The sequence below is a fragment of the Crocuta crocuta genome, unplaced genomic scaffold (assembly GCF_008692635.1).
Source record: "Crocuta crocuta isolate KB4526 unplaced genomic scaffold, BGI_CrCroc_1.0 scaffold417, whole genome shotgun sequence".
NCBI classification, from domain to species: domain Eukaryota; kingdom Metazoa; phylum Chordata; class Mammalia; order Carnivora; family Hyaenidae; genus Crocuta; species Crocuta crocuta.
Window position 1 is genome coordinate 1,946,199 of NW_027536463.1, and position 23,085 is coordinate 1,969,283.

The 23,085-nt window shown below is 35.5% G+C and overlaps 2 protein-coding genes across 5 annotated transcripts in view; one reads left to right on the top strand and one right to left on the bottom strand.

Moving 5' to 3' along the window:
• The window catches only part of CD36 (CD36 molecule (CD36 blood group)), a 182,960-nt gene that overhangs the window by 146,874 nt on the left and 13,001 nt on the right, over positions 1 to 23,085 (bottom strand). The gene's annotated exons all lie outside the window — the stretch shown is intronic.
• The window catches only part of GNAT3 (G protein subunit alpha transducin 3), a 54,129-nt gene continuing 41,672 nt past the window's right edge, over positions 10,629 to 23,085 (top strand). The window contains exon 1 of the mRNA XM_077748513.1: positions 10,629 to 10,746. Within this exon, the coding sequence (XP_077604639.1) occupies positions 10,629 to 10,746 (118 nt within the window). The remainder of the gene's footprint in view (positions 10,747 to 23,085) is intronic.

Here is a 23,085-nt window from a genome sequence, read left to right on the forward strand (position 1 = left end):
GGTCCTGATACGGGCGTCTTGGTGGCTTGGTTGGCTAAGCCTCTGACTCTTTATCTCAGCTCGAGTCATGATCTCATCATTTGAGGGATTGAGCGTCACAATGAACACTACTCTCAGAGTGCCTAGACTACTTATGATTCTCTTTCCTTTTCTCTCTGCCCCCCTACCAGTCCCTCTTGTGCGCGTGCTCTCTCTCTCTCTCTTAAAATCAATAAGTAAGCATTTTTAAAAAAGTGGTCCATGTAAAATTTTATATTTTCAGAGAATATGTAAAGAGCTTTCAAGTTTGGTTAGAGTTGAGAGTAGTGGATGTGGTGACATCCAATTGGGCATTAAATCTTTTTGACATGAGAAAGGGCATTGAGGCAACACGAACAGCACAAGGTTAATGATGAAAGGCATGATGAACTAACAAAAAAAGGTGTGAAAAACAAAAAGAAATCTGACTAGGGTTTAGAATATAGGAGAGAAATGTAAAATTCAGGAGAAAGGTGGATTGAGATGAATTAGTATAGGCTTAAAAGTTTTACAAGACATTTCTTAATGTTTATTTTATTTTTGAAGGAGAGAGAGATATATATATAAAGAAAGAGAGAGAGAGGAAGAGAGAGGGAGAGAGACAGAGCATGAGTAAGGGAGGGACAGAGAGAAAGGGAAACACAGAATCTGAAGCAGGCTCCAGGCTCTGAGCTAGCTGTCAGCACAGAGCCTGACGCGGGACTCGAACCCACGAACTGAGAGATCATGACCTGAGCCGAAGTTGGATGCTTAACTGACTGAGCCACCCGGAAGCCCCAAGACATTTTATTTTTTGATGCATTCCTTCAGCTGGAAATACAAAGTAAATATTTACAGAGAAATATCTGGAAGTGGAGAGTCATGTATAATGGATAATTTCAGTTGGCTTACAGTTCCTTGGTCTTGGTGGTAAGTGTTTGGTGTAGGGTGAACTTCAGTTTTATTTGAACTCATAACTCAACAATTGTTCTGGGAAAGTATAGTCAGAAGTGGGGGGGGTGGAAATTGTGTAATTTCCAGAAACAGCGATTGCTCAGATTTTATGGTTTCACATCTCCCTGTTAGGTCTTTAATCTATTTTGAATTTATTTTTGTGTTTAGTACAAGAAAATAGCCCAATTTCACTCTTTTGCATGTCCAGTTTTCCCTGCATCGTATATTGAAGAGATTGTCTTTTACCCATTGAATATTCTTGTCTCCTTTGACATAGATTAATTGATCATATAACCACAGGTTTATGTATGGGTACCCTATCCTGTTCCTTTGATCTATTTGTCTATTTTTATGCCAGTATCACAGTTTTAGTTACTACAGCTTTGGTAGTATATCTTGAAATTTGGGGTCGTGATACCTTCAGCTTTGTTCTTTTTTCAAGATTGCTTTGAGTATTTGAGGTCTTTCGTGGCTTCATAAAAATTTTAGGATTTTTTTTCCAGTTCTATGAAAAATGTTGTTGGTATTTTGACAGATGTTGCATTAAATCTGTAGATTGATTTGGCTCATATGGACATTTTAACAATAAAGGTTCTTCTGATCCATGAGAATGGAATATCTCTCCATTTGTTTGTGTCATCTTCAATTTCTTTCATCAATGTTTTATAGTTTTCAGAGTACAGGTCTTTTACCTCCTTGGTTAAGTTTATTCCAAGATAGATCATTATTTTGGACTCAGCTGTAAATGGAAACCCTTCCAGCATTATGCCAAACATCTCTCTGCTTTAATATCTATTTTATTTTCCTTCTTTCTTAAAATTTTTTTAACATTTATTTATTTTTGAGAGAAAGAGTGTGAGTGGGGTAGGGGCAGAGAGAGGGAGACACAGAATCAGAAGCAGGCTCCAGGCTCTTAGCTGTCAGCACAGAGCCTGATATGGGGCTTGATCTCATGGACCACGAGATCATGACCTGAGCTGAACTCGGACACTTAACCAACTGAGCCACCCAGGTGTCTCCACTTTGCCTTCTTTCTTGTTACTGTAGATGAACTGTCTAGTCTAATAGAAAATTACCATCGATTTGTGCACTACCTACTCAAGAAGATCACTTCAACAACACAGGCTCTTTTCTATTATGCATTATCAAATCTTACCATTTTTCCTTTGCATTGTATCTTTCTCATAGGTTATGTACAAAAGCATCTTCTTTGATCAACATCCCTACCAGTTGCTATGTCAGTCCTTCCTTTTCCTTTAAAGAAGAAAACCTTGAAAGCAATGTTCATCACCATCTCTAATCTCTCTCCTCCATATTTTTTCAGTCTTTTTTTTAATGTTTATTTATTTTTGAGTGAGTGAGAGAGAGAGAGAGAGAGAGAGGGTGTGAGCAGGGGAGGGCCAGAGAGAGAGGGAGACACAGAATCTGAAGCAGGCTCCAGGCTCTGAGCTGTCAGCACAGAACCCAACGTGGGGCTCAAACCCACGAACTGTGAGATCATGACCTGAGCTGAAGCCAGCCGCTTAGCCAACTGAGCCACTCAGGCGCCCTCATATTTTCTCGGTCTTAACACTGCTTTGAAACCACAGTTATCCAAGTCAACACTTCTAAATTATGTCCTACCTCTATATTCAGTCAAGAAAGGCCCCTTCTGTGAGCCCCAAAACTTAGAAATCCCTGCCCTAGCCCTTCATGGCTGAGCTCTTCTCCCACAGAACAAAGAGTTCATGAAGCCAGGGGAAATGTCCACCTGAAACCTATGTTCCTTCTCTTGACCACATTCCAAGAAACCAAAATTCCATAATTTTCTGCTAACATCACTCAAACCCACATCAGGATCTGCATGGACCTCTTCTTTGAGTCTGATCCCTCAAGAATTGATCACACCACTAGTATACATATCACTGGTCTGGAGGGATTACCAGCAAGTATCTGTATGGTGTTAAGAGAGCTTGGCCAAAGCTTGCCTATGCAAGAGTTCTGTCGTGGCAGAGAACAGACTTGATGGTAAGAAGAGAAGAAGGACAAGATCCTCACTCTTTCATAGATTGGTACTAAAAACCACTCAGTGTGCTAAATTTAACCATGTCTTTTCACAGCACTATCAAGTTACTTTTTTTTAAGAGGAAGAATACTTTTTTAAAAAGTTGTTAGCTTGGGGAGCCTGGGTTGCTCAGCTGGTTAAGCATTAGACTTTAGCTCAGGTCATGATTTCATGGTTCGTGGGTTCGATTCCTGAGCTGAGCTCTGGGCTGACAACTTAGAGCCTGCTTTGGATTCTGTCTCTCTCTCTCTCTCTCTCTGTCCCTCCCCCACTTGCGCTCTCACTCTCTCTCTCTCTCTCAAAAAAGTGAATAAATGTTAAAAAAAAGTTGTTAGCTTGATGTATAATAAATATTTGTAGTAGCAATAAGTGTGGAAAAGGTAATGATCTGGTGTAGGACTTAATTATAAGGATATTGGAGTTTCAAAGAAGATTCAATTTTCAACCTTGGCAAGACTATTACACCAAAATCAAATTCCTCATTGGAAAGAAGTGAAACTCAGAGACTTAGAATAGTGATGCCTGGTCTGATGCATCAAAAAATCTTTATTCCTTAGATTTGGACCCTCTGGTCTAGCAAAAGTGGTATACACTTCCTTTTAAAAGGCTAGCACTCCCTATTGCATAGCAACAATGCAGAGCCCTTTGTCTTATAGGATAACGTTCAACCTACTGAGAATCTATAACTACTTCTCCTAAAGACCTATAACTACAAATCTGCTTATGACATAAGCTGTCCAGGGAAGCTCTGGACCTGCCATCAGAAAATTGAGCCCATACCGAAAGCTATAGAAACTAACCAACATGCATATGGAACATCTATACATTTGACTGGTTTCTAAGGGTACTAGATCAAAGGAAGGTAGGACATAAAGTTGGATAAAAGAGAGGTAACATATAGAAGCTTATTCCTATGATACATGGTACCAACACTCTGGAAGATATTATTAACATATTTTATAGGATGGCTCTTAGCAGACTGGATATAGGGTTGTCCCATTATAAATGGTTGAGAAGGGCAATAGGAGGCTTAGAGAAGTTGGTGTTCTAGATTGGATAACCAATCAGACTTTAGGAAATGATCAAAAAACTTTCTATGTATTAAAGTAAAAGGAAATACTCTAGTGAAGAAGATTTCAGCATTATTGAGATAGTTCTTTATAGGCAGGAGTTGACGATTAAAATATCAATTACAGACCTAGGCTTCTTCAAATCAATAGGAATAAAATAAGATCTTAAAATAAGAGAGACCATTCTAGCACTTAATTATGAGAACCAAAATAAGTGTAATACTGTAATGAAAGTCAAAGTCAGAGTGGCAGCCAAGAGACCTTTACATGCAGAGACCTATGAAAATAGTTAATAAAATAGTAGGTTCTTAAAGCCCAAATAAATGAGTAGGCAATATGAGTATTGCTCAGGTTAAACAACCAGAAAAATCAAGGGTATTCATTAGAAGGGTAAGAGTGGCTGCTCTCAAAAAATGTTATGAACTCTTATTCTATTTCTATAATTGAGCTATTTTTCAGAGCCAGAGCCCAAATACTGAAAGATCCTCATGAATGATAAAACTTCAACACCATGATATAGTATAGAGTGAAGATATCTTATGGGGTCTGAGTGGACCTTGATACTTTGGGCCAGCAGTAACATAATGGCCATCATGCTAGAATGGAGACATATAGAAACCAGGTAATAAATGGTATCCTTGACTATATCAAGGTTACAGTGGATCCATTGGATTCACAGGCTCAGCCAGTAGTCATTTCTCAAGTCCCTAAATTTATAATTAGAATGAATATACATGGCAGTTTGCAAAATCCTCGTATCATGTTTTTGCTTTATACAGTAAGGGTTAAAACAGTGAATATCAAATGGAAGCCAATGGTACTACCCCACTCAGTCCCTAGCTGCTATGGTCCTTAAAGAAGGCATACGTGTCCAGTCTTTGTGCTTCATTTCAGTATAAATCTGAAGGACCATGTCAGCCTTTGTAGTTCTCTGCTACAACTGCATTGCAATATAATTTCTCCTTCTGCCAATATTACTTCCTTTACTCACTTACATGGATTGTTCCAGAAAACACTTTCTAGTGAGCTTTCTGCATGCATTTTTCATATTCAAGTCAGATTTTAAGAAACAAACAGATGGACATATGGGAAGGGGATAGAAAAGAGAGGGAAACAAACCATAAGAGACTCTTAAAGATAGAGAACAAACTGAGGGTTGGGAAGGGGATGAATTGGGGATGGGCCAGATGGGTGATGTGTACTAAGGAGGGTACTTGCTATTATGAGCACTGGGTGTTGTACATAAGTGATGAATCACTGAATTCTGCTCATGAAACCAATATTGCACTGTATGTTAACTAACTAGAATTTAAATAAAAATTTGAAAAGAAAAAAAACGAAGTCAGATTTTAGCAGATTTTAGGTCTTCCCTGCATAAGGTATATAAAATTCTAATCTCTCATCCTCACCATGACTCCTATAACCCTTGTGTTCATTCTCTGTTTTATTTATGCTTGTCACCATCTATAATTCTATATACTTTAAATATTTATCACGTTTATTGTCTGTGTGAGCCCCCATAGATATTCACACAGTAAACCATAATCTCTATGACATGTTACTAACTTGTTTACTGCTGAATCTCCCATGACTGGTATATAACAATCATTGACTATATCAATTGTTAAGTAAGCTCCTGCAATTCCAGAGGTAGGTAGTATTTCAGACTTGCAAACATGTGGAAAGGAGAATCATGCATTTCCAAAGAGCTGTCAAATACCACATATCCATCAAATACTCACTATTCACCGATTATTTCAATAAGAAAGTTTTTAAATGTACTCTTAGTTTGGATCTTACAAAGAGAAGAAGCAGAGGGTGTGGTCACTCGAGAGTATCCTGCCTAGTTAATGAGGAAGACCAAGCTGACTGGTAGCAGATTCCTCTTAGGAATTTAGAGAGTAAAGGATTGCTTCATGGGTGGTAGTAGTTGTGAAGTATAATGGAAAAGCTACATACACGTATTAGGTTTTATTTTATTTTTTTATTTTTATTTTTATTTTTTTTGAGAGGGAGAGCGCGCGCGTGCACAGGTACATGAGCAGGGGAGGGATGGGGGGGAGGGTGGGCAGAGGACCTGCTGCTGACAGCAGAGAGCTCAATGTGGGGCTTGAACTAAAAATCCGTGAGATCATTACCTCAGCTAAAGTCAGATGCTTAATCGACTAAGCCTCCCAGGAGCCCCTATACATTACTTTCTAAAAGAAGAAACACTACGGAAAAGTCATCTATGGAAGAGCAAGGCATTCCTAGTGAGGAAATAAAGCATGTGCGAAAGCTAAGTTGAGACATCTAATTAGGAAAAAGATAAACACCCAGCTATAGTAGAGAACATGTTATGAGAAGTAATGGGAGATATATTGGGATAGTTGTCTAGTGCTAAGTAGATTACTGAGTATATGGTGGCAGGATGGAAGCACAATTAAGGAGTTCATTGATTTTTTAACAAGCAGAGTATAATAATGAAATCTGGGTTTGAGGAAGTGTAACTTGGCACAATCAGACAGATTAGAGTAGAATAAGGCAGAGACTAGAATCAGGAAACCTAAGTAAGAAATCAGAACTCAGGTGACTGAGGAATAAGAGGAAAGGAGTAAGTAGTAGAAATGTTACATTCAAGAGACAGTAAAAAAACATCTTAAACAAGATCAGAATTTGGGTCAGGAAGTGACCCCTTAGGAAATAATTATGAATCTCATCTTAGTTAAGCTTATATCATTTTTAATTTCCAATAAAGTTTATATATAAACATGTCTTAATATAGAAAGAAGAAGGTGTAGAATAAGTAAAGGCAGAAATCAATTCCAATGAATAAAAACACATATTTGTATTACCTCTTAAGACCTAAGAGATACTTAATGCTGGTATTTTAAACTTATTGTATCACATGAATGTACTAACTTGACACAGTAAGTTTTACCCTATTCCCTCAGGATCACAAGACTGCTCTCAGGAAGTCCCCAAAGATGTGAACTCTCTGGAGGAGATACCATGCATAGAGCTCCCAGAAGTACACATTTGAGTACCATTAGCAAAGGAGAGATGGTTTGCCTCAAATTTCATGGGACTATACAAGCATAAAGGTCATTGCTAAGGCAGCCAGGACTCAAACCACCTAGGGACTCAAGGCCTGAAGTCAACACCTCCAATAATATGTGGTAACAAAATAAGGAATAATACAGATTTGTATTTACATTTGTATTCACAATTTCCAGACGGAGCCAAGCCATTGAAGTCACTTACTGAAGTCCCCCACATGTCACATTCTCAAAGGAACTCCAGCTTGAAGCCCAGGTAATACTGGCAAAGGAGATATCTACAAAAACACTGTTTGAAACCTCATTATGAAAAGCATGTGGAGACTAATTGCATGTCATCCCAAGACAGATGTTAAATTATAAATGTAAAATAATGATTACTCAAACTTTTTAAAAACGTGTCTCCCCTTCTGAAGATTACACAAAGATCCTGACCAAAAAGGACCAAGAACAATTATTCACACTACACAAGATTGTGATATTTCAGGGACCTTTAGAGCTGAGGACTCTCTCTGTACTTTATTTCAAGTCAATTTTCTTTTGCAAACCTGGTTCCAAAAGAAGATATTCCCAGTAAGGATGATGCGGTGATACAAAAAAATCAAAAGCAACAAGTTTCTTAAAAGTCATTCTCAATGATTATTCTAAAAGACCACAACATTCCAATATAATGTTTCTTGCTTTCAGGGTGTGTGGGTATATGTATACAGAGCAATGTATCCCTTTCAGCTGGCTAATACATAGAACTCTAACATTATAGTGTCTTGGATAGCTTTAGGTTTGTTTTTAAGAACAAAATTTATAGCTACATTTTTCCCCTGAATAAAAAGCATGTAATTTAGTTACCTTTCCCCATTGTCAACTTTTACCAATTTTCTCTCACTATGAAATGAAGTTTAACCATAGAAAGGGAGTCTACTAATGTTATTTTTTTTTACAAATAGTTTGTTGTCAAATTAGTTTCCACATAACACCCAGTGCTCATCCCCACNCTAATGTTATTTTTAAGGCTTAGAAAAAAAGATAAATGTGCTAACAGTTGTAATTGTATATACTGACACTATTTCAGATGAAAATTAAGCTTTTCCATTGATTTTTTTGAGACACTCTAAAAATTTCTAGGGTGTTGAGATAGACCCACATTGAACTTCAAAAAGGAACCCTAATCTTACTGTCACTTTAGCAGAGCGAAAGAAATAAAAAGAACTCCAGGCCTCAATTTATTACCAAGAAATAATTTTTCATCATTTCCTGGCTAACACTTTGCCAAATACCGCGGAACATATCAAAGCTAATAAGATAGTGTCCCCACTCTAGTGGAATTGACGATTTCATTTTCAACATTTTAGATCCAGAAAGCAAAAAACCCTGAGTCAAACAACAGGACTAATAGCTGTATTAACAACCCCAGCTCATTACTGAAAATGTTTCCCAGGTACACAGGGGAGAAGGCAGAGAAAGGAACGTTTCTCTTCTCCCAGGCTTCTCCCCAGCCTGCCTCCCCTAAATATAGACACGCCTTGAATTTTATATCAAGCTTATTTTAATCACTGATGAAAAATTCACATAATAATCTCAAAGTTGATGACTAAACATTTTGGATTACACAGAAAAGTAGACGTTTTTAATTTCATACAGTGCAGAAAATTGTATATAGTCCTGGAAGAGCTGCTCAGTTTAAATTAATAACCTACTTAAATAGTCTTAGTAAAATGCACAGCTTGTCAAACCCAGGTATGTCCCCACCAAAAATTTGTGGGCATATATATACTTGAATGCAAATTGTAAGAAATCTCTTAATTCATAAATGTTATAAAACATACAAGAATCTTGTGTATTCAAGGTACTAAGTATATTTGATTTTGATATAAAAACAAGAGGCAAAAACAAATTTATTTTAATATTTATTATTTTGCATTGCTGTCAGAGTGAATTCTGTGTTCATGGGTTGGTATAAACAAACTAAGTGGTGCAAATCTTGTCCCTACGGTGTAGGATCTTTGCATTGTAAAAGCAATACAACGTGATTTGCACAAACCCTTGCATACCTACCTTTCCACATCTTTATACTATCATAACATGGCTTCAGAGAGATGAAAGCCCTGAGTTTTGACTATGCTTATGTATCTTCAGCCTGATATTTTATGTGAAAAAGTAAACAAATCAGGAGTATGTGTTCAATTTGGAAGCCTAAAATTTGCTTGTTTTATGAATATGCAAAACCTCACCTGTTCAAACTTTGCACAAGAACTCAAAAGAAGATTAGCGCTGACATGTTGATGGATTGACTGTCTTCTACAATTTCCTGGTTAGGGCACATTCACAAATCCCAAAATATTCATGGAAAGATTTGCCTGCTGCCACAGGAGACCAACCCTGTTTATAATATCTATATATACAGATAGATAGATATTGCTGTTAAAACCAATTAGTCTCTCTTTACATATATAGACTACCTAACAAGTGCTTTATGCCTCATATAAATAAAACGTTGAACAACATAATATAATCTCTGTCCCCAACCATGCAGATCTCAAGTGCATGACATCTATTGGGGTAGTTAAATGGCATGGAACATGTTTAGATGTGTTTACTGTTCTTACTTTTCAGGAAGAACCAAATTACCTACTGGTTCAGAGAACATTGTTTTTTATTTCCTTGGTACCAAATCAATGAAAGTCCTTCCAGCACAACAGGTGTTGCTTAATAGCCCCAAAGACTTAATGCACTGCCTAAATTGAACACAGTTCAGTATCTACACCAAATGGGCCTTCAAGTAATGTTGATGGATTGGCTTTCTCACAACATTAAAAGCTCATTTTACAGAGATGGATCCTATGAGGTTAAAATCAATAATTTAAGAACAGTGTGTTTTGAATTCTGTTTGTGGCAATACAATGGTATGTAAAAATATAACAACTAGATTTGTTTCCACTTTTTTTTAAAAAGGATGTTTTCTAGTTAATACTAGAAGATTCCCAATAATTTTGAGTGATAATCTAAGCATACAAGAGTATAAATTTGGATGATTCAGTATAAATATTCAGATAGTGATATTGGAGTGACTATATAGAATTTGAAGACTCAAATATCTGAAGATATATTCTTGTTGATTAGTAATAATAAGTCTAAAGCACAGTAATAAAGATTGCCTGTTAGGGAGAAATGTTCCACTTGAACTGTTCACTGCACACTAACTTTAGTATATAGATTCTGACCATGTTCTACATTATTATACACTATTCTTTAAGGAAGATGAGCAAGTTTTTGAAGACGTGCCATAAGTGGTCACTTAATTTGAAAGCATAATGAATTTCCTCTTTTGCTTCCAGCCATACAACCAAAGCGATGTATGGTTTTACCTTTTGATCAGGTGATAGCTCATAAAGCATCTCCTTAGTCAAAGCGGAATTTAGGGAGGGAATGGGCTGTTAGAAGCCTCCACAGAGCACTGCTCCTGAATCCTCCATCCAAGCCAGAGTTGTGCTCGACGTTTGAAAAAGTTTGGGCAAATAAACTAACAAAATGGGAAGCGGAATTAGTTCAGAGAGCAAGGAGTCAGCCAAAAGATCAAAAGAACTGGAGAAAAAGCTGCAGGAAGATGCTGAGCGAGATGCACGAACTGTAAAGTTGCTGTTATTAGGTAATCTTTTTTCCTTTTGTTTTGAAAACCCTGATTTTCTTCAATTATGATATATTAAATTTTCTCAAATTTTAATTTTAGGTATATTACCATATGGGGGGTTTATTATAAATATGTGTTTGGAAACAAATAGGCTTTAAGTGTACTCCATAAATGTTTACTTTTTTGTTTAGGATTTTACTTATTTTGATTAAGGAGAGACAAATATTTCTGAGATAATTAAATTCCTCTTTGTCAATAATACATTTTACTATTATTAAAATAAAACTCATTTGCATTTATTATTTTATTATACCCTAATCATTTTCTGAATATCAATTATTTAATATTGAAAGCAATTCTTTAATTACAACTTATAAATAATTAGGTTATTTTTTTAACCTAAGTATGTTGAGTTGTTTGATATCAAATTGAATATGTTATTTAATTACTTGTGCTGTTAAAACCAATTAGTCTCAACTAATTTCAGAGTAATGGTAAGGTACTTTAAATTATGTTAATAACATTGTCCAGATTTCTGAATACTGGCTGTGATTTGCCTGTATCTTTGTAAAATACTCCATTTAAAGCCTTTTAGGATATTTATATATTGATTCAGCTCAGGAATTATGGTCCTTCTATCTTTTCATACTGTTAAAACTCAGCACAATGTTTCACCAGAACTATAAAGTAAATGTTGAATGAATTGAATGAAAATCTGTATGCTACATATTTTTCTAAACAAAAAGTCTAACAAGTAGTGGTCACCACAAGACAAATATGTTTTTGACATAAAAATAAAGACCTATATAGAGGGATAAAAACAAGAAAATCAGTTGTGGATTCTTCCTGCTTAAACACAAAAAAACTTCATTTTATTTCAGAATTGTGTATCATTCACACAAAATATCCTCTTTAAGTGCCCCTTTACTGGGTCTAATTTCTCCCAGTGGCAAGAACGTCTCAGAAACCAACCGTGGGATTCCCAGCAATTGCTTCTCAAAGAAAAGAGAATGTTCTCTCCTTTTATGCACAAGTTCTGAGGCTATAGCACTTGCAAGCAACCACCTAGGGGTTGCTAACTTAGATGTTGGGGCCAGTTCTTATGAAGGCAGCAAATATTCTTTCCCTCACACTCCAGAGCATTCTCTGAGGCTTTGATCAAGACTAAAACTAAAAATAATGTGGACATAGAAAAAGCAAATAAAAGTTGAGAGGGAAAGCCATGCATTCATACAAATGTATTCAGTGTCCCTCTTGTACTAAGAACAGTGGTAGAAGACTAATGATAAAATGTATTTAAAATCCCTATATTTGAATAAAATGTCAAAAGAATAGACATATTCTCAATATACCAATTATTTTTTTGTTTTTAAAAAATATTTATTTATTTTTAATATAATTTATTGTCAAATTGGCTAACAACACACAGTGTGTAAACTGTGCTCTTGGTTTCTGCGGTAGATTCTCGTGGTTCATGGCTTACATACAACAGCTAGTGCTCATCCCAACAATTGCCTCCTCAAGGCGCATCATCCATTTTCCCCTCTCCCCCACTCCATGTCAACCCTGAGTTTGTTCTCTGTTTTTAAGAGTCTCTTATTGTTTGCCTGTGTCTCTCTCTGCTTGTGACTATTTTTCCCTCTTTCCTTCCCCTGTACCAATTAACTTTAAAGTGGTTGGGTTAGATCAAGAAGAGACGATAACTTTTACTATCAGAGGTATAAAAGAATCATAAATAATACTATTTCATCTTTTACTTTCCCAAGACAATCATAATTTATGAAATTCAGTTCCAAGGTTACCATACAATATGTATAGATTTATTGGGTTCCAACAATATGTGCACTTAACTTATTTACTCCAGACGAATCAAATTCTCAAGACTTCCTCTTCCAAGTTATTCCAAATATTTAAGTTTTTATTCCTGGACTCTGAGTTCTATGTATGATCATTCAATTGTCAAGTTCAAAACAACAAAGTCTTATAGCAGCTCTGCTTTAATTCTCATTGTTGACTTGAACTCAAATTCTCTAAACTATAAATTTTTATACAAAATGTGGCCTCATTAAGACATAAAAGTGTTCAGTGGAACTACCCTAAACCTTCTTACCCTCCTACTCTCAAATCCCCTCACGAACAAAATCTGTTTAATTTCTTCCATCTTTGAAACAAGATTCCCATTCATCGAGCATCTAACCAACAGTTTTTAAGCTTACCAATGAGTGTATGTCATGTAGAACTAACCAGTTAAGGCTTGGAAATGATCAGATGGTGATTGTAACCCAATTTTTGTAAAAATTACACTTTGAAAAACATTTTTGACAGATTCCATTCTCTATACCAGTCCTCTTATTATCCAATAAATTCTAGGTGCTTAAGGACATAACACAACTTGCCAAATTTAACATGTGCTATAAAGTAGATGTACCATTTGGAATTACTGGACACAAGATATTGCTGAATTTAAAGAGCTACCTAATAGCTATTTTACAAATAAAGGGTCACCTTGCAGACAGATTCCTTCTCTTTATTATGCCATTCAGACGTTTGGTAAAATTACAGAAGAGATGCCAAATCTTTTCCCTTAGCAATAAGTAGGCTTCTAGGAAATAGTGGAGATGACTCAGACATTCGCTGCACATTTGAGAATTACTATCAGAATAATGTCATGTGCTTAAAAAAAATTAGCCTGTAAAGAAGCCCCAGAAAAAGGACATTTTAATAAGAAGAACAATTTCTAATGAAGAACATGTTCTCTTTTGCAGAATTCCTAAGTTAGTTATTTTTTAGAGACAATTTGCAAATGTTTGATTAAACTTCATTTCTATTCAAAAGAGATACCTGTCATTTAATTGCAGAATAAGTGTGGATCGTTTCCATTTTTTTTTTTTTGATGTCCCCTCTCTTTATATTTTACATTAATTTCTTTTGTACTTTTTTAGATTCAGAGCTCAGTGGGAAGTAGAAGGAAAATTAGCTTTGCTTTTTCTTCATATTTGAAACACTGTCACATTCATTCTACAATTTTCAGTTATGATATAATTAACATTTAACCAGTGATTTTGTACTATCATGGACTATTCAGTAGTTTTCTTTTAGATCCAAACATGCTTATTCTTCTACATGCTGTATTGTAAGCATCACATATTTTTTTAATGGTGGTATTTGAGTTTTATAGTTTTAAAATATTAATGCAATCATCTGACTCTTAAACATCAACTTGAGAAGGGTCCAAAGATAAAAGAATATCTATGTTAAATGTGCTTATATTTACTTAGCTAATTAACATTTTCAAAATTTTCCAAAAGTTCCCACTTACTCAACAAATAGCTATTTTAGAAGGTGTGTCATTTTTTTTTAGTCTGACAGTGGGAGAATTATAATTCTGACACTGTCTAAAAGCTTATTACAAAATAATTGATAAAATAAAATCTGCATAGCAGAATTGGCTAAGTCTGGCAAAATGGAGAAAATATAATTCCAAATGAATAGAGTGTGTTTTGCAGTCATTTGAGATAAAAAGTTGATTTAATATTTTCATCATATGTTACATTTTTTCCATGTCTCTGAGTGACCTCGGGCCTGCCACATAACTTAAGAGAAATCGTGGGTGTGAAATTATTTCATAAATTGTAAAATTCCAGACAAATGTGATTTTTGTTGTGTAACAGACTTCCAAAACTGAAATAAATTTAACGTCAATAAATGTATACAATTTTTCTTTCTTTTGTTTTCCTTTTATGTATACCTAAAAGAATAGAGGACACAAACTCAGTTTAAATCAAAGTTCTTATTTTTATTCTTTCTTTCAAGTAGGTCTTTATTTAAGTATCTCTAAATATGAGAAGGAGAGTATACAGGAAACCGGAGGTGTTCCTGAAGCTTTGGCTAGATTACAAATTCATCAAGTAATCTATTTTGAATTTCCATTACACCAATAGAGTCAATGTCTGTCCACGGATATGATCTGACAAACAGGTCCCCGGGAATACTTACTTTAGGATCAACCAATAAATTTCTTTCTCATCACTGGTGATAAGTGAACAAAATGTAGGACATACTCCTAAATCATGCTTTCAGTTTTTGACTTGACTTATTTAAATTGAAGCCATCCTTTGCTCTAATAATGTATTTTTGTCTCGAAATATTATAAAATAATTTATTCTATGTTTCTAAAGATATTCAATCTTGTGAATGCACAAATATTTTCAATACAAATGTTTAAAATTATTTTTTCAGTAGAGAGAAAACAGACAGAAAAAGTCTATTTGGGGAGTTTCAAATTTTCTCCAAATGCTGTGTGGACTGTTTGCACCGTAACAATTTCAAAGGCAAGGCCAAATATTTATAATGTTGTGTTTATCTACCAAAAAATGGTAAATGGCAGTGTCAAATAGCTTTGTATAATGTCCCTTTTTCTGACAGGCAAAGAACACTTGCACAAATGTTTTACATATATTTGTTGTTCGTTTTACGTGAATTTATCTCACATAATCAGCACATCTTATACATAGACTCAAGTTTCTCACATAAGAGATGCAAGCCATTATTAAGATATTCCATATTTAGCCAAATGATGGTATTTGTTAATGAGATTAAATAATCTGAAAAGGACTCTTGTTAACTCTAATTTAACAGAACCTCTCTAGTAATATGGCAGAACATTTTTATATTCACTTTTTTTCATTCAAACTCTGAGTTATTAATTTGAGAGCAAGGAATATTGTACCTTTAGAATCATTTATATAAGCACCATGGGCAGCAAACAAAAAGTTATTTACCTCTGCATAATGTATGAGAGGAAGGAGGGTCGTGAACATTTGATGGGATAATGACTCTATGATACATGTCACATGCAGTATACCTGTTTAGATTTTAGAGCTCAGAATCAAGCTCAGAATCTATCTGCTTATCTGTTTTCTCCCAGTACTGATGTCTAAATACATCAGTGTAGATAGGAACCTACAGTAGTAGGATTCAAGGTGAAACTGAGGAAGAGACCCATCAAGATGTGAAAACACCCATTCTGTTCATTAGATCCTGATGCTTTAAAGCAGATGGCACAGCTTTCATTCCTGCCTCAGTATCCTATATTCAAATAGAATAAATTTGCTACTTAGAATTATTCTTCTTTTAACATCTGAAAATTCTATCTCTGACCAGCACTTTATATTCTATTATATCTTAATTCTTTTAGACATTTGCTGAGTTAGTTCTTCAATTTCATGTACTCACCTACCCCCCTCCAATCAGAATCAGCCATTTTAGCTGTGTTTGTCTGACAATTCTGAAATACCCTGTCCCTTTCATCTTCTGCCTTAATTGACATTCACAACTTCAACTCCAGATAATTCCTCAAGTTTCTCCATTTACCATTGTTCTAATACACTGTAGTCAACCCTTAGTGTGTATCTAATCCCGACTCCCACGCCTACTCCCAATTTTCATCATTTGCAGATGTGATAGAATAAAAGAGCATCTCCTTTTCTGTTTCTTAGCTGACAGATATCTATTTTTGACTTTAGTTGGGCCAATAATTATTTTACTTATTCCTAGTTTTCTACTACAATCCTCCAAAGGACTTCTGTGTCTGCATTCCCAGCATCACTTTGATCCAGAACTCTTCCCCCTTCCCCGCCTCACCTGAGATGAACACCCACATTCCAGATAGTGATAGAGCATTATCTCTACATCTCACTGAAGTTTTGTTTTTCATTTTAAAGCTGGGGCTCTGTGTGGCTAAATCGGTTGAGCAACCTACTCTTGATTTTGGCTCAGGTCATGATCTGATGGCTCATGAGTTGAGCCCAATGTCTGGCGCTGCACTGACAGTGTGGAACCTGTGTGGGATTCTCTCTCTCTTCCTCTCATTCTGCCCCTCCCTTGCTTGTGCTCTAAGTAAATAAATAAATAATTTAAAACTAATTTTGGCCTCTGTGTTATACACTTAATCCTTTTCCATATCTTAAGAATTTTGCTTTATGAATTACCGTTTCTTTTCCATTTTCAAAATTCTTCTCTACTGCCTTCTTCCTCTTGACATATATATTTCTATTAGCCTAAGAAAATTGAGTCCATAATCTCCCTGAATTTACCGTAGTTAAGTATATTTAAATTTTTTTTTTTATATTGGGGCACCTGGGTGGCTCAGTGGCATCTGCCTTTGGCTCAGGGCATGATCTCAGTTTCTGGGTTTGAGTCCTGCACTGGGCTCTCAGCACAGAGCCTGCTTAGGGTCCTCAGTCTCCCTGTCTCTCTACGCCTCCCCCACACATGTCCTCATGTGCTCTCTCAAAAAAATATACCTTTAAAAAATTAAAAAAATATTTTTATGTTGAAGCGCTTCTCAAAGTAGTATATGCTCAGTCTTCTGTTTTCTTATCCTCTATGTTCTCTTCAGTTAAAAATTATCTTCCTCTCTATTAAAAATTTATCTATCATAGAGCCTTGATAACCTCAAATTCACAAAACTCAGACCTCAATCACTCTGCATCTCTCTTTTCTTCATCCTGTAACATCAGGATACCCTCTAATGTTTTATATCCCTTCCTTCCTCACTTATTGAAGCTTGCTTCTTCTCCCCATTCTTTTTTTTTTTTAATGTTTTATTTATTTTTGAGAGAGAGAAAGAGACAGCTTGAGCAGGGGAGGGTCAGAGAGAGGGAGTCACAGAATCCGAAGATAGCTAGCTGCCAGCACAGAGCTGGGTGCAGGGCTCAAACCCACAAACCCTGAGATCATGACCTGAGCTGAAGTCGGAATCTTAACCGACTGAACCACTCATGTGACCCTTCTTCTCATTTTTAAGTGCTTTCACTTATCAAGGTTTGTCTTCAGACCTTTGTGTTTTTCAATCTCTACCTTCTCTCAGGGACCTCCCATCAGAACTCAATTATCTCCTCTGGAGGAACAACATTAATAACTTTGCTTTTGCCCATGTCTTCATCCATATTTGCAAATTTCTCTTATTCATCAGAAAACTGATTGCACCTTGGGAGACCTCAAAATTATTTTTCATGTTTATCTTGCTCCCTATTTATCCCCAAGCTTTGAATTTAATGAGGCTCCCCATTATATTCTTTCCCATTTTATCAACTCTATATTCAATCTTTAACTCCTTTGTGATCATTCTCTGTCCACTGCCCTAAGGCAATTTTGTCACAAAGTTAAGTTTTAATCTGTATCCCACAGAATGTGTCTCCTATTTCTTTTTCCACTGTTTTTGTTTTCAATTTATAAAAACACCTCTATGAGATAGAAATTATTTTCATTATATGGATAAGAAAGTAAGAACTTAAGAAGATAATTCAGTTTCTAAGATCACAAATTAGTTTTTAGGAAAACAACGCTTTTTATTCTTATCTGTGTCAGTTTTAAATTATCTGTATTCTAAGCCCTATGAAAACAAACACGTCAGGTTTTGTTCTTCATTGAATTCCTTTGGCCTAGCACAGGAATGCATGCACGCTGTGTGTATGGAAGAATGACTGAATCAGAATCTAAAATATTTATCTGTTGTTCATAGTGTCTAAAACAGAGACATACAGTCAATATGTGGAAAAAAGCCATGTCATCCCATAAAGAGATTGTTTTTTTTAAATCAACAGGAAGATACTGATAGGTTTTCAGAATGTAAATGAGAATAATATTTGGATTTTTTTTTTTTGGTCAAAAATCAACCTAACTATACAATGAGACAAAGATTTTATGAGAATGATTGAGGTAGGTAGGTCAATTAGGAAATTGTTACTACTATACAAATACTTGATGAGATTGTAAATTAAGGTGGAAATTACAAGTTTGGAAGTAAGATTTGGGATACATTAGATGACATTAGTCAAGGTCAAGAGGACTTGGTGGCTGACTGCATGTGGGTTTTAAGTTGAGAGGAATAATTAGAGGTCAAATTGAATATAATAGTCATTATATTGAATATTGAAATATGAATATATTCAAATATATTGAAATTGAGTATAATAATCATTTTATTCATCACTATGGGAAACACAAGAAAAGTTTAGATTAGGAAGATATGAAAGGAGTAAAGACTTAGGACTTCAAATGTGATATTTGTAACACAACCACATGGAGATATTTATTAAATAAATGAATATATGGGTCAGGAAATTAGGAGGGACAACTCAAGTGAGCACTAGATTTTCATATATTCAGTCCTCTGTTTTCCTTTGCTCAATTATCAAATGTGTATAAAATAACCATGTAATTAACCAAGGCCTTAAGAAAACCTTTATTATACAAAAAAAGTGTGTGGATGCCTGTTATACAATTAATGAAAGTTTAGACAAATCTATCTACCAGCTATGTTTCTAATTAAAATAAGCCTGTTTGGGGAAAACCACATAATTCAGTATTTTAGTTTCTTCTTTTTTTAAGCCTATAATGTATGTAAATAAGACAAGAAAGATGACATACTTTTTAAATACTTCTCAGAATCCAAGAAGGCTCATATAATCTTTTAATTATATTTTAAAACAAGTATAAAATTGGAAGTACTTAAATAAAATCCCATTAGAAAAGATAGTACATAGCCACAGCATTTCTCACGAATGAAAATGCTTAATTTGCCTGCTAAGGTATTTAGTCATTTTATAGATTTGCGATGCTTATTAGTATTCTATCACAGAAATGGGTTTTTGGACATACCAAGTAGTCACAGAAACATATCTGACCCCATATGCTTACTGATGTGATACACCAAAAAATCAGTATTATCTATGCTAAAACATTACCATTGAATCTAATCAGATAAACACAAAATATTGAACTATATAAGAAATTATCCTGGACTTTAGAAAAATGCTAGTATCATGAAAACAAAATAAAAACAATATAAAATGGAAATATTCTATATTTAAAGAATTTGCATGGCATAATAACCAAGGACAATATATAAATTTTGGATCTTGGAGCCAAGAAATATAAAAGGTATGAAAAACAGTTTTTGGAACAATCAGATAAACTTGAACATAGAATGTATATAAATAACATTTCAGATTAATATAAATTTTGTCAAGCATGAAACTAGTATTGTGATTTTATAGGAAAAAATGGTCTTATTCTTACAAAATGCATTCTGAAATATTTATGGGTGAGGTCTCTACTTTCAAAAGGTTCAGCAAAACAAAGGATGTCATATATATCTGAATATATATAACATTATTTCCCATATATTCATAACATTATTTCATAACATATATATATACACATACAGAAAGAAAGGAAACCTGACAAAACATTAGTAATTGGTAAAGGTGAAGGGTATAAAATATAGGTTTTCAGGGGAGTATACGCAAGATGGTAGAGTAGGAGGGTGTTCAGTCCCCTTGTTCCTTGGACACACTGAGATAACAGCTACACATGCAACAAACTCTGACAATGAGCGGAAGACTGGCAGAACAGGCCTCCACAATTCATTGTAGAGAGGAGTCCACATCAGAAAGGGCAGGAGGGTGGAGACACAGGCATGAACCAGCCCCCCAGCGAGACTAACCACCAACAGAAGGGACACCACAAGTACAGTGAAGTGAGAGGATTAAATTCTACACCAGGCACCCCAGACACTGGGGACCTGCACTAGGAGGAAGATTCTATAAGCTCTGGCTTTGAAAATCAGCGGGGTTTCAATTTGAGAGGTTTTACAATCAGTGGGGTTGAACTCCAGTTACTTTAAAAATCAGTGGCCTTAACTCCAGGAGAAGCAAGAAGGCAATAGGAAACTGGGCCCCCCGCCACATCTTGCAATCTGCTGCAGGAGAGATCAGCACCACTTCAAACAGATTCCTGTTTTAGGGAGAAGGGAAGATACTTTCATGCACCAGAATACCCACAGTTCCTACATCTAAGTTTCTTAACTTGCTGCATAGGGAGCAGGCCCTGCCATTGAGTATATATGCACCAGGGCAGTACAGCTAGGCTGGGCACAAAACAAGTGCAACTCAGTGACAATAGTAGGAAGCACGAAGTCACACAGAAGACAACCCTGGAGCACCTGGTTCTGGTAACCAGGGGAGCATTGCAGTACAAGGTACCACAGGGCCTCTTCTATACAAGGTCACTATTTTGAAGACCCAGAGATATAGCTGACCTCCTTAATGCATAAAAATGAAGACTTAGACAAAAGGAGGAGACAGAGGAATACGTCCCAAATGAAAGAATCAGACAAAAATCACAGAGAAAAAGCTAAATGAAACAAAGATAAATAATACATCTGATAGAGAATTCAAAGTAATTGTAATAAAGATAATGGACTTGAAAAGAGTGGATGAACTCAGTGATAATTTTCAAAAGATAAAGGATAAAAAAGAACCAGTTAGACATGAAGTATACAATAACTGAAATAAAAATATATACCAGCAGGAATAAATAGCAGATTGGAGAATGCAGAAGAACAATCAGCAATCTGGAAGAGGGTAATGGAAAGCAACCAAGGGGAAAAGCAAAAAGAAAAACGAGTAAAAAATGAACATCAGTTAAGGGAACTCAGTGACAACATCGAGAGTAATAACATCTGGGGAAAGAACAGACATCCAGGTTCAGAACGCACAGAAAGTCCCTAACAAGATTAATTCAAGGAGGTCCACATCAAGACACATAATAATTAAAATAGCAAAAAGTAATGATAAAAAGAGAATATTAAAAGCAGCTAGATCATGATCTGAGCTGAAGTTGGATATTTAGCAGGCTGATCCACCCAGGTGGCCCAAGACAGTTTTTTCAATAAATGATGCGGGGAAAACCAGACACTTATATATAAAAGAATGAAATTGGATCACTTTCTTACACCATACACAAAAATAAACTCAAAATGAATTAAAGACCTAGTTGTAAGACCTGAAATCATAAAACTCCTAAAAAAACATAGGCAGTAATGTCTTAGACTTCACTTTTAGCTATTTATTCATGGAAATATCTCCTCAGGCAAAGGAAACAAAAGCAAAAATAAACTATTAGGACTATATCAAAATAAAATAAAAATTGCACAGCAAAGGAAATAATTAAAACAAAAAGGCAACCTACTGAGAGAAGATGCATGCAGATGTTATCTCTAATAAGAAGTTACACATTTACCAAAATGTGTAAAGACCTTATATGACTTAGCACCATCATCATCATCCAATTAAAAAATGAACAGAGAACCTGAGTAGACATTTTTCCAAAGAAGCATACAGATGGCCAACAGACACATGCAAAGATGGTCAACATCACTAATGATCAGAGAAATGCAAATCATAACTGTGGTGACATGGCACCTCACACCAGTCAGAATGGCTAATATAAAAAAGGAAAGAAATAAGTGTTGGTGAGGATGTAGCGAAGGGAACACATGTGCACTATTGGTGAGGATGTAAACTGGTGCAGCTACTGTGGAAGACAGCATGAAGCTTCCCCCCAAAAGTAAAAATACACCATGAACCAACAGCTCAAGGACCTGGATGAGAACAGGGATGCCACGGTGGACTTCAGCAAATTTACTGTGTTTGTGACCACCCTCACAGCAGCCCGCCACGAGTACATTGAGTGGGTGGGGCTCCGCTGATGCTCTGCAGACCCAGATCTCCGGAGAGGTCTCAGGCGGGCTCAGGGAGCTGGCCTCTGACCTCTAGAACCTGTGGTGATCACTTCCCTGGGCTGGGCCTGCTGATGACCTTCTGATTAGTAATATGCTTGTGAAATACAAAAAAAAATTTTTTAAATACTGTATGATCCAGTAATTTCATCACTGGAAATTTACCCTAAGAAAATGAAAACACTAATTTGAAAAGACATATGCACCATGCATTTATTGCAGCATTATTTAAATGGGAAATAAATAGAGGCAACCCAAATGTCTATTAACAGATAAATGGATAAAGAAGGTATGGTATATATAACGGAATTTTACTCAGCCATTAAAAGAATGAAATCTTGCCATATGCAACATGAATGGACTTAGAGGTATCATGCTAAGTAAAACAAGTCAGACAAGGAAAGATGTATACCATAGGATTTCACTTATATGTGAAATCTAAAAAACAAAACAGATGAAAACGAAACAGACTGTTAGATACGTAGAACTGGTATTGCCAGAGAAGCAGTAGGTTGGGAGGATGGATGAAATAGATGAAGAAGGTAACAAACTTCCAGTTATTAAATAAATAAGTCACAGAGATGAGAATACAGCATAGGGAAAATAGTCAATATTATTGTAATAGCATTGTATGGTGACAGACAGTGACTATATCTATTTTGGTGAGCATTTATTATATATTCAATATATACAATTGAGTAATGGATAGAATTATTGAATCAATATGTTGTACACCTGAAACTAATAGAATATTGTATGTTAATTATACT